The 13,866-nt window shown below is 38.3% G+C and overlaps 1 protein-coding gene across 5 annotated transcripts in view; it reads left to right on the forward strand.

Annotated features, from left to right (window-relative positions):
- The window catches only part of LOC149178836 (zinc ion binding protein), a 496,683-nt gene that overhangs the window by 209,918 nt on the left and 272,899 nt on the right, over positions 1-13,866 (forward strand). For all 5 annotated transcript variants that reach the window (XM_089420459.1, XM_089420458.1, XM_089420457.1 and 2 more), the window contains one exon: positions 1,807-1,885. In XM_089420459.1, the coding sequence (XP_089276585.1) occupies positions 1,807-1,885 (79 nt within the window). The remainder of the gene's footprint in view (positions 1-1,806; positions 1,886-13,866) is intronic.

Raw genomic sequence — 13,866 nt, forward strand, 5'->3', positions numbered from 1 at the left:
GGTTGTAAATAATTGTTTTGTAGAAAGGTGTTGGAGCACCTACAACTTCATACATAATGTGAGAAGAAACAGACTCAATGAAAATTGAGCATAAACCTTGGTTTATGTGCACTACAACTTGAGGTTGTTGAGTCATTATTGTGATTGGGCTTATGAGGATCCAACATATAAAATTTGGGACAACCACCTAGAGGACGATAATTTGGAGGATGGCACTATACATCTTGAAGAATTGGAAGCAAAACTTTTGAGAGATGATGATGAAGCAACAACAACCATGCCACCCCCACCATCCAGTAGTAGTGCCAGTGCTCGAGTTCCAACATCTTTTCCTTTGCTGCTGCCACCTCCATCTATATCCTCACGTGGCTTGTGGTTCTGGTCATGCGACTATGCAGGAGGAGAGTAATAGAAGACCACCAATAGTACCACGACCTGCTCATAAATTAGACATCTCTCGTGACAAGAGGCCCAAGAATTAGCAATAGATAATAGATTTACTTGTCTTTTTTAGTTTCTAGTAGTTTTTATAACTGTTGACTCTTTCATATTTATTATGATATTTTTTGTAAACAATATATGACAATTTAAGTTTGAAGTTTGAAGTTGACAATTATAACTCATTGGTAATGAATTATGAATATGATGCTTCGTGAAAGTTGTTTCATTTCATTTCATTTTATAACATTTCTTTTCATGTTAGATATTATTTGTTGTAATGGTTACGCTTAGCTTACAAGTACAACTTTGATCAATGTTGATAAATGTTATATATTGAATTTTGAAAGCTTGAAATATTAAGATTGATGAATCATGAGACTCAATATGTTGTATGTTACTAACTTGTGGACATGGTCGATGAAGATTATAACTTCTAGATGATTGTTGTTATATGGTTCAATCTATGTTTTTAATATCTAATTCATCATTCTACATGCTTTTGTTGACATATATGCATCAAAATAAAAAAAATAAAAAAATATATATCATATAAAAATTCGCTCCCCGAATCGCCCCCAAACCAGGAGCTTCTGAAAATGTCGCTCCCACTCCCGCTTCTGCTCCCGATCCTGCTTCCACTCCCACTCCCACTCCCGCTCCCAAGTAACATTGGTAATATGTTTTATCAATTTGTTTCAGATTGTCAAAGTTTTGCAATTAATCTTCTCCTTGAACATATTACACCTAAGTTGCATTGCAATTTTGATTAGTATAGGCCCATCCATTCTCTTTTTTAATGGGGAAGGTCATGCTTCACTCTTGTTTGCGAAGATAGCAGGCTTTGGGGAGGGCATCTCTTTGTGATCTTGTTATTTGTTATTTGTGTTAAGAAGATATATGGATATGCCTTTGTCTGCCTTTTGACTACCAATGGGATATTTGATTCTACTACTGCTTCCACTCCCTTTTGTAGGCTTGCCTTTCTTTGAGTATTCTGATTCTATGGCATATTTGGTATTCCATTATGGAGGCCTCTAAGCTCCTAAAGTCATATTATTTTTCTCACAAGACTTTGTGTTGGGTGTAATATCTTTTTGTTAATCTATTAGGAAACTGAGCTTAGATTATATAATTTACTAGGGAGTATTTTCAACTCATGTTTAAGATGTGATTACTTTATTACTGTCTTTTATTTTTTATATGTATTATGCTGGGACGATCTACCAGGATGCTTCCTATTTATCCATGGGAAATGGCTCTGATGATGCATATCCTATTTATGTTTTATAGCATTTAGTGCAATCTAGAATAAGTGGCAATTTTTTTGTGATTTCATTCCGCTCATCTTCAAAACTTATTTTGTAGTTATGGAAGGGTGGATGAACTTGTATTTTTTGCTAGTCTTAAGGAGCAGCATGAGACTGTTATCCATCATTACATTCAGGTATGTATATCTTGTCTGCGTACATCTGATTTACTTGAAGTCCACGTGCAAATATTATATCCATTGCAATTCTAATGGAACAGCAGAATTGGTATATTATATCAGCCTCAGTTTCATATTTAACATATTGGGGTATTGAACATTCTAATGTGTTGTTCTGTATTATTTTTTGCTGGATTACATATCATACCTTTATTTTTGAAGCTGCCTTTAAATTATTTTAAATATGGCTTTTAGAGTCCCCATAGTTGTGAGCTTGAGTAACATCCCTGAAAAGTCCTCTACAAATGCTCTCGCTTGCTTTATCGTTGGCAGAAACAGAACATTATTCGTTTGTAGGCTCGAATCTACAGATTTATGACTTGATGTACTACCAAATAAATAATTTTACATTCAATGGGCTATACACATGAGTATGGATGTACATAGTTTCCCTTGCCTGCTTGCTTTATTAAATGGCAATACTCATTAGGTTGACATCTTTGAAGGGTGAATGTCGCTGGTACATTATATTTAGTAAATTTTAAGAATAATAGCAAATAGGTATTTTAAGAATGCCTATTTAGCAAATAAAATATGTAGTCTTTTCAGCAAACTGAGCTTTGAGTCTCCTTGAGTCATTAGGTTTTTTCTATATTTAATGGATCCTTACTGCCTCCTCGTTGGATACACTTAAATACATATTGGCTCTAGGTCTTTAATGGATATTTCTTGGATCCTTCTCAGATCTGAATCAAGAAGGTTATGGAAGATAGATCTGTAGGCACACAATGGATTCCCATGCTGTACCCCTCTTTTTCAATTGGTTAGCTAATTTAGCATTCAGAACATTATCACATCAAACAGTGCTGAAACCAACAAGAGACAGTACACAAGTGTTGGCTTAACAAAGCGCTGTATTATGTATGACTTGAATCTACAAATTTATGACTTGATGTGCTACCAAATAAATGTCGCTGGTACATTATATTTAGCAAATTTTAAGAATAATAGCAAATAGGTATTTTAAGAATAGGTATCTCTCGAGGTTTGCACCTCGAGAGATTTGATCCCTCTCGGAGCTTGATAGATCCGGGGTTAAGATGGATTTAGGCTGAATCATTCCCTCAAACAGTTCCAATTACACCTATTGAAAGAGGTAGTAGAAAACAACTTCCTTTGAAACTTGCTTGGGGCTTAACAATCCATAAGTCACAAGGATTAACTTTGGAGAAAGCTACTATTAATATTGGGAAGCAAGAGAGACAAGGTATGATGTTTACTGCAATATATTGAGTGAAAGATATGAATGGTCTACGATTTCAACCTCCCTTTTCATATGATCGGTATGCAAAGATGGAAAAAGTAGCAGGTGTGACATCAAGAAAAGCGGAAGAAGAGCGATTGAGAGAAATAACATTGTAATCTATTTTCTCATCGACTATATTTTTATTATTATTTGCATTTTCAAACATTAAATATTATAACTTTGTATTCAACATTTGTATTGTCATAATATATAATCTTAGACATGTTAAATATATTTAATATGAGCAAATTAATTATATTTTCAACATATCTTTTTGTCGCTGCACACGACTGAAACCAGCCTAGATCCATCTTATCCCCGGATCTATCAAGCACCGAGAGGGATCAAATCTCTCGAGGTGCAAACCTTTCCTCAAGTTTTGCACTCAAAAAGAAGGTTTGCACCTCGAGAGATTTGATCCCTCTCGCCGCTTGATAGATCCAGGTTTAAGATGGATTTAGCAAATAAAATATGTAGTCTTCTCAGCAAATTGAGCTTTGAGTCTCCTTGAGTCATTAGGTTTTTTCTATGTTTAATGGATCCTTACTGCCTCCTCGTTGGATACACTTAAATACATATTGGCTCTAGGTCTTTCATGGATATTTCTTGGATCCTTCGCAGATTTGAATCAAGAAGGTTATGGAAGATAGATCTGTAATATGTCTACAATGGATTCCCATGCTGTACCCCTCTTTTTCAATTGGTTAGTTAATTTAACATTCAGAAGATTATCACATCAAACGGTGCTGAAACCAACAAGAGACAGTACACAAGTGTTGGCTTAACAAAGCGCTGTATTATGTATGAATGTACATACAACAGTTTTCAAGACAAATTCTGGAAGGAAGTACAAGACTCCCAAAGGTTTACCAGCAAGCTGGATGGAAGCTAAACCTCCCTGAAGGTTGGGTTCCCATACCAAGGATAATGGCCCAATCACAAAAAGTTTATGCTGGCCAATGTTTCTGCTACTGCTGCTACAGATCACTGCTGACTCTCTCTCTGATAATGCTGCCAATGCTGCACACACTGTCTATTACTGAACTCTGCTGCACTCATTAGTCACATTAGCTTCAACTGCTGCCACTGCTCCACTGCTCACTGTTCACTGCTGCCACTTCTGCTGTTGCTACCATTGTTTCCACTTCTGTCACTGTTCCCTTGTTACTGCTGTCACTGCTGCATATGGTATGTCTGTCACCACTGTTGTCATTGTCTAGCGCTGCATTCTTCTATCACTAATCACTGTTCCTGTACTTGCTACAACTTATCACTGCCCACTACTCCAGCTGTCTTCCATCAAACTCTAGCTGTTCTCAATGATAAGCTTCAGCTATCCAAGTTTTGGTCGTCATCCTACGTCAAGATTAGGTTCACTGCAATGTCAAATACTACTAGAATTCTGCTATTGGCACACTGATACACATCTCAATGACAAGGTCACTGAAATTGCTATTGCTCAGTCCAGATATGCTGCCACATCACTGTCTCCACTACTGATGTCCTTTGTTGTCACTGCTCCAATTTCTGACCTCAGTCCACTTCTATCCTCTGTCACTGCTTTCCCAATCATGAATGTCTTGGTAAACAAACTCAGTCACTGCCACTATCTCTGCTGTCAAACTCACTGCTCATTGATTCCATGGGCCTGCAATCCAAAGCTGCTCAAGTGCTGTTCATAATTTATTGATCACAAACTATTATCTGGTGCTGGTATACATAATGTCACAGTTGTCATATATCTAGGTTACTGGTCATTGTCAAGTTCCAAGAGCACAAGTATGTCATCAAAGCAAGTCAGGTGTATCACTGTGTTGTCTTCCCTTGTCACAAAAGTATCACTGTTCACATAAGTAAGGTGTCTATATTAAATTCATTGTCATCCTCCAGGTTGTTGTTGTATTAATGTTACTATGCATCAATATCTGGGATGCTACATCACTTCAAAGGTGACAGTCATCAAAACCAAGCTCAAAACATCACTGTCATCAAGGGTGCAAGATCAATGTTGCATGTTTCTAATGAACTTGTTCACATAAGCAGATAGTGAGGGCCATTGTCACAAAACATAGTGTCACTGTTATACTCAAATTCTCAGATCTGTTCCTATTATGGAGGAACTGTCAGCTCATCTGGACATTGTTATGTAAATCATAGTTTCACTGCCTTGTAGCTCATTTCCTTACAATTGAAGCACACAGTCATATCAAGGATATCGACCTAGGCATCATAAGAATTTTAATGTATTTCTATTGTGCATACCAATACAAATTCCGTTTCATAGTTGCCACGGGATAAAGCTGTAGATTTTACAAATGAGCCCGAATTTGACAAACTTCAGCATTCAATAAGTTCAACCAGCACGTCATCTACTCTTGAACCATTTGAATGTGAGCACAGAGGAATATGCCTTCAAAGGGAATGTGATGATACAACAAGATTAAGGATAGTGAGTTCAGTTTGGAAACTATTTTTCTTGTTATCACTCAGAGAAAACCCTGACTGTCAGAAAAACTCTAAGGTAACCTCTAAACGCTTTGGGATTGAAGCTGGCCCTTCAATCCTGAGGGATATCTCTCCTCAAACTCAACTATCCCAGGTCATGATGGTAGCAGGTCTGTTAAACGCTCTATGGCCAGATTAATGTAGAAGTTGCTAACTTGGTTGGAGTATGGGAAGAAACCATTGGGCAGTGGAGTCAAATAATCTGAGTTAAGAATCTTTGGAGCTTGGTTTGTAAGGATTCCGCGTTCCAAAGACATGTATTTCAACAATTTGCTTGACGTTAATCATCTATAGCATGAAAGGAAGAAGAGGAATACACTCACAACTTTAAAAACAGAGCATTATAATGAGGAATTCTGTATTTAACTCATCAGCTGAAAGGTGAATATCTGAGTATAAGATATAGAGGACTGTGACATGAATTCTACATTTACTTACTGATTCAGATCAGAAGCTTAAACACTCAATGAATACAAATAAAGAACATAACACTAAGAAACAGGCCACAAATGTTGAAAAATGAATCTTTGGCACAAAACCATTGTACTTCTATCCAAAAGTTCTTCAATTAATCAAATGCACACAGTTACAATAGGTTTTCTCTTGAAAGTCCAACCTTGCACATTACAGAAATGATAGTCTTTAAAGTCTACTTACAAACTGTTCAAGATAAAAAAAAATAATGGAGTTCAAACCTCTTCATCTATCTATAGCTTACTAAATCAAATAATCAAGAAGATAAGATCAGACTCCAAGTCGAATTGATGAGGTGGCTGTCCAACTGATTGGATGTTTTTCTAAAAATAGAAAAAATGAATTCTGGTGAATTCCTGAAAAATAGTCTTCAAAGATCTCTTTGAATCTCTCAAAAGGGCTAGCTTCTAAGCCTAAAGTGGTTAGAGGCTACCTTAGTCTTTTCCCTTCATAGCCGGGGTTTTCTCTAAGTGATAACAATTCTTCTAATTTTTTGCAATACCACTAACAGATGTGTCAAGGCTTTATCAGATTTAACCCAGGAGGCTTCGTTGGTTATAACTTCAGTCACCAACCAATTGCTTTAGAGATGCCCCAAAGAAAATGAGCTGACAAAAATTGTTAGACCACATAGTCAAGCAACAGCTTCAGAATTTGTGCCCTAAAGTTGCAGGCAAGGTTTATGGTTTGAATTTTCTTTTCAGGCCAACGATTAAGCCGTAGGATTTTTGGATTAAGAACAAGTTGCAGAAGATTTCAGATTGTATTCATGCTAGGGTCAACATGTGTTTGAACGTTCAACAAGGTATACATCATCGAATTCTTTTGTCAAGCATAACCTAGAAACCCTAACCAAATGATCCAAAACATGACTTTAGATGACTTCAAACATTTTCAATAGGGCCAAGGATTTGAAGCTTGTTCACTTCAAGAATAGAAGATCTGAGGCCTCAAAAATGTAATCAAGAATGTTTTCAAAACTTTTTGTCTTGGTCGTAGAGACTAGGGATTAGAAGAGGGCTTTTGCCATGACAAATTTTCATAACCAAAAATCATCGATTGCCATTTTCATAGATCCAAAATATGCCTTCGCTGGTCTTAACCAATGTCACATGGTTCGGGTTCGAATTCGAATTCGACAATGATTAAGTTCGATTCGAGTTCGAATTTTCCGATAAAGTTCGAATGAGGTTCGCCATTAAATTCGAATATATATATATATATATATAATTTTATAAATAATGTTTCTATATAATTTTTATGCAGATGGATCATATTAATATGATATTTTAAAGATTCCAAGACAGTCTACATACCAGACACGCCAACACAATTAAATATCAGTGATTGTTTATTGATACGTTATCTGACAGGGCCAAGCCTGCGTATAGCGAGGCTATCAATATGCATCCAAGTCCGCTTATCAAAACCGTGAGTTTGAGATAATCATGAATGACGTCAAACCCTAAAACTACTTTATATAAAATGCAGTATTCCCAAACGACGGCCAACGTTCTATTATATGGTTTTAAACCGTGAATTTGAAGTAACAATGAATGACGTCAAACCCTAGAAATAGTGAAACAAGATTTTCCTAAACGAAGGTCAGTCTTTTCTTATATGGCGGGCAAACCCTGTAATACGAAGAGATTGGAACTCCAAAGTTGAAATACGACGTACCCTGCAACGCAAAACAAGGCAAGCAAAAAATCGAACATGCGCATAAATTTATCGAACTTAACACGTAAAATAAGGCACGCAAAAAAATCGAACATGAACCGGAATTTATCGAACTTAACCCGAACCTGAAATTTTTTTTTGAGGTTCGCCGAATTTCGAACCTCAAGGTTCAAGTTCGGCGAACCTTGTGACATAGGTCTTAACTTAGCATCCACCTGCAAAATATAAGAAAACCCAACGCATCACCCTAAGCACAAAAAAAATAAGAAGAGAATCTTGGCCATAGGTAGACTCAGCGAATTTTCTTTACATAGAGCTGCAAGCATAAAACTCCAAGTTCATGATTCTTGACGTGAGCTTTGAATAATCATTAGAACTCCTCACCATCGAACATGAACTTCAGAAGGCCTCTTTTAATTTTATATCTTTGTCCGTACTTATGAAGGAGTGCATGATCTCCTTTTATAATGGCAAATAGAAATTTCTAGGAGGGCAAAGCAAGCGACATATTTTAGGAAATAAATTGAAAATTTTATATTAATATTCTTTAGGCCCACCGCCATTTTGTTTATAATAATATTCTTTATCTTCCATTTTTGAAATTATTCTCTTTACCTTTGAATTTTGATAATGGACCATTATAATATTTTCAACCTTCTCCTTGTTTTAGACCATGGTAATTGTGAAGATAAATTGACCTTTGACCATAGTGACATTATTTAATCTATCTATGATACTATACCATATTATCAAATTTATGGGGTTGATGCCTCCTTGCCACATTGTCACGCCTCTGGGGTTTTGATCCATTGATTGAGGTCATAAACTTTGACCAAACATTTTTCTCAAACCGTGAAGGCCCTTGGAATGCTCCACATACCACCGGATGCAACAAGATGAGTAGAATCTTATGGCGAGGGTCTCTAAGGCAAGATAACAAATCTACATCATCAAAATCTTCTTCAAAGTGCGGGATATGACCATCGTTCAAGAAACCAAACCCTAGAGCTAGGGTTTCTTCAACTGCATCATCTCATCCACTGCATACCCTCACTTGTTCTTTCTTTGACATCAATGACATGTTGCACACCTGCTCTACATCCTACAACTATTCCCATTTTTACATCAATGACCACCTGTTCAACAATTCTTTTTCCAAAAAGACACAAATCCAAGTGATGATGAGGAATTAAATGAGCCTCTCATCAATATATATGATCCTCTAAGGGATATGATTTGCCTAATTAGGCCTAATGATGCCCCTAATAATAAAATATTGTGCAAAATAACATCCTTTGGTGATAAGCCCACTAAATAGCTCAATAATATGAAAAATAAGCCTCTCAAGCGGGCTGAAATGGTAATACAATAACTAGGAAGGCCATTTGAAAGGCCTAGTGAGGTCCTTCATGTGCCAAAATGAGTGGAAGGGCTTCAAAAATAGTGATGAAGGGAATGACCACTTGGTCTCCAAGCAAATGACCTGTGGTGCTCCCAAGTGGTTGTGGGGGAAAAAAGATCCTCATGGGTCTCCAACTGAATCGAACAAGTATGTATCCCATTTGCAAGGGCTGGAACAATGATGCAAGCTCTCCCTCTGTCTCCCATGGTGAGACAAAACCCCATATGGGCCTTAGATCAACTACCAATTGTGTGGTGCAACTGTGTAGTCGGTTGGACAAGGCGGTCTAGGTGCATCATTATCATCAAATCAGTGGGACACGAACGAACAATGAATGGTTTTGATGGATCCCATGGCATGGCTATCTGCGCTCTGCTATAGTGGAGGCCCATGGCTCTCAACGCACACCCTACAAATAACAATAAGACCCTCTGAAGTGCTTGGACCCCATATAGGGAGACAAACCCCAAGATGAATACCCACCTGCAATCTTGAATAAGATCCAATGCGTTGCCTCACCTTCCAGTACAACAAATCATTAATGCATTTGAGTAAATGAGCTTACAAATCATGGAATCAAGTGGACACTTCATGGTGCCATGCCCTTTCATACTGGGCTTTAGAGTGTACATGTGTCTCCAAGTTCAAGAAGGAAGTTAATCGAGGACCCTATTAGGTGTTTTCAACCTCTTACCCACCATTTTGTAGGTGACATCCCTAGGAGACAAACATATCCAAGATGGTCCTCAACCAACAACCATCAACCCCTTGTAGCCACCAACTAGCTTGTTGTGTCATTTCATTGCCACTTGAGCCATTCATGTGGTCCCTCACCCATCTGTCATGATCGTATGTTTCAAGGTGGATCTCCTGAACCTGAAGGTATGCCTTATCATTTGGTAATTGAGTATTGTGGTTTGCTTATCATGGACACTTCTGGGCATGGATTAATGGGGGGATTTGGCAGAAAGAGTGGGCTAGGTCTGTGGTTCTGTCCTCTAGACCTCTTTTGGATGCTACACTTAGATCTTAGTCCTGTGAGAACTCCTTTACTGACCATTGGCTTTTAGGGTGGTACTACATGGGAAACCCCGATTTTGGTTGCATGGTCCCTCTCCCTCATCCACATACATTACTCCCCTCCCATTCATTATAGCCCCATTCATTATTCTTACCACCTAGGTCCAAATTTCCCCACTGTGTCAACATAGGGTTGGCCTCCCCTTCCCCTCGCCCACACCTTAGGTTGGGCTTGAAACAATGCTCTGAAGGTTGATGTAGCTAAAAAGAAAATTAAAAGCATAATTTGGGACATTCAACAGGAAAATGTACCACAAAATGCAAAAGATGGCCGGGACAAACACATTTAGCACGTGGGCAAAAGTCAAATGCATGAGCACTACCACATACCCATTGCCATCACCCTCATTGCTATAGGCCCTAGTTGACCATCCTTTATCATTCTGGAACCCAGGATTGTCCCAACTCCTGGTGGGCAATGAACTGCCCTACCCTAAAAGGGGTATCCACTGCTATACCTTACACATTATGCTCTTATCCTTTGAGCCCCGAGTAGTCAATCAAAGAAAAAACATAAAAGACAAATGACATATAAAGAAAGTTCGAAAAATCAAGCCCAAGTTATCTCATGCAGCTTGCTTGCTCCCACCTATACATTATATACCCATGTGTCAGCTTCCCTTTATTAGCTACCCTTGTACCCTCACGTGGCCCAAGATTGCTCCTCTCATTCCCTATTCCATTGATCTCTTTATCACATGCCACCACCATTTGAAGGATGTACCTTGGACATACTATCCCCTCTAAGGGTAGAAACCTCCTAATGGAGTACTTGGTTAATCCCCTTTGGAGCTTGGAGACATTAGCACATGCCAAAGCCCACTATGGAAGGGCATGCCATTTTGAAGTGCCCACTTGTTGTCCATGGTTTGTAAGCTCTTTAACTCAATTTCTTTAAATGAATTGTTGTACTGGAAGGCTAGGTGATGGATTGGATTTTATGTGGGATTGAAGATGGTCTCCATTTTGGGTTTGGTCTCCCTATATGGGGTCCTAACCCTCCAGAGGGCTACTTTGGCACATGTAGGGTGTGTGTAGAGAGCCATGGGCCTCCAATAGTAAACAACACTCCATGGATCCTGAGAGATGCTCAAAGATTGCTAGAGATTCACCTATTGGACGAGGAAGATGCACCTGGTTCACCATGCCCAACCAACCCCACAGTTGTACCATGCACTTGGAAAATGACCCAGCACATATTTGATGATGTTGCATCACTTACACCATCATTCGAGCCCTTGCAGATGGTCTACAAGCATCTTCGATCTACTTGGAGACCCATGAGGTTACTTGTGTGCCCCCACACCCATTGGGAGCACCATAGGTTTATTATTTGGAGAACAAGGGGCCAATCCCTTATCCACTACTTTTGGGAGTCCTATTCCTCATTATGGCACTTATGGACTTTATCAAGCTTCTTAAACATCCAACGACATGTACTATTGATCATTCGACCTCTTGAGAGGCTTATTCTTTTGTTTATGAGCTAGTTTGGTGGGCTTGTCACCAAAAGTTAGTTATTTTGCACATTATTTTATTCTAGGGGCTAATGTAGGCCTAATTAGCTAAATCGAACTCATTAGAAGTGTATAAATACAAGTGATGTGAATTCATTTTAGCATCATCACTTGGATTGGACTTGTATCTCTTTAGAGAACTTCGCTATCCTTCTTGGAGGACGAATTTTTGGAGCATGGAATGAATTTTGATGTTTGGATCATTTTCTCTTGTCTTGGAGCTTCTTGATTGGCAAAGTTTTGATGGTTGGATATACTCTTAATACATGTAAGTGCAATTTAATGCTATTCTTTCTTTCTATTTTTGTCACATACATTGTTGCTGGGGTTTTGTTATACTAGGGCTAATTTATTGCATCCATTTATGTGGCCCAGGATTGCCCCTCTCATTCCCTATTCCATTCATCTCTTTATCACATGCCACCACCATTTGAAGGATGTACCTTGGATATACTATCCCCTCCAAAGGTAGAAACTGCCTAATAGGGTACTTGGTTAACCCCCTTTGGAGCTTGGAGACATTAGCACATGCCAAAGCCCAATATGGAAGGGCATGCCATTTTGAAGTGCCCACCTGTTGTCCATGGTTTGTAAGCTCTTTAACTCGATTTCTTTAAATGACTTGTTGTACTGGAATGCTAGGTGATGGATTGGATCTTATGTGGGATTGAAGATGGTCTCCATTTTGGGTTTGGTCTCCCTATATGGGGTCCTAACCCTCCAGAGGGCTACTTTGGCACATGTAGGGTGTGTGTAGAGACCCATGGGCCTCCACAATAGTAGACAACACTCCATGGATCCCGAGGGATGCTCAAAGATTGCTAGAGATTCACCTATTGGATGAGGAAGATGCACTTGGTTCACCATGCCCAACCAACCCCACAGTTGTACCATGCACTTGGAAAATGACCTAAGACCTATTTGTTAATGTTGCATCACTTACACCATCATTCGGGCCCTTGCAGATGGTCTACAAGCATCTTTGATCTACTTGGAGACCCATGAGGTTACTTGTGTGCCCCCACACCCATTGGGAGCACCATAGGTTTATTATTTGGAGAACAAGGGGCCAATCCCTTATCCACTACTTTTGGGAGTCCTATTCCTCATTATGGCACTTATGGACGTCATCCAGCTTCTTAAAACATCCAACGACATGTACTATGATCATTCAACCTCTTGAGAGGCTTATTCTTTTGTTAATGAGCTAGTTTGGTGGGATCAATGTTACTTGGGAGCAGGAGCGAAAACGGGAGCGAGAGCGACATTTTCAGACGCTCCCAGTTTGGGAGCGAATCCCGGAGCAATTTTTTAAAAATATATATTTTTTTAATTTTTTAATTTTTGATACATATATGTCAACATAGATTGATCATTGAACCATATCACATCAATCATCTAGAAGTTATAATCTTCATCAACCATGTCCACAAGTTAGTAAAATACATATTACAACTGCAACATGTTGAGTCTCGTGAATCATGATTCATCAAATTCAATCTTAAAGTTTCAACTTCAAGATTTCAGAATTGAAAATTCAGTATATAAGATTTATCATCATTGATCACCAAAGTTGTACTTGTAAGCTAAGTTTAAGCATTACAAGAAATAATATCTTAGATATTTCTAAGTCCTAACTTCTAACTGTTAACATGAAATGAAATGTTATAAAATGAAACATGAATAATGAAATGAAATGAAACAACTTTAGTCTTTCACGAAGCATCATATTCATAATTCACAATCATTACCAGTGAGTTATAATTGCCAACTTCAAACTTCAAATTTTCATTGTCACAGTCATATATTGTTTACAAAAAATATCATTATGATATGAAAGAGTCAAGAGTCAAGAGTCAAGGACTCAAGACTCAATAGTTATGAAAACTAATAGAAACTAGAAAAGACAAGTAAACTATAAATCTACATGTGGCCCTTGTCACGAGAGTCTCCAGGAGTATAAGCAGGTCGTGGTGGTCTTCTAGGAGTCTCCCGCACAGACCGACGACCAGAACTAGAAGGCACATGCCCTCCA

The sequence above is a fragment of the Pinus tabuliformis genome, chromosome 4_1 (assembly GCF_031772625.1).
Source record: "Pinus tabuliformis cultivar Carrire ecotype Pingquan chromosome 4_1, CPIR1, whole genome shotgun sequence".
Lineage (NCBI taxonomy): Eukaryota > Viridiplantae > Streptophyta > Pinopsida > Pinales > Pinaceae > Pinus > Pinus tabuliformis.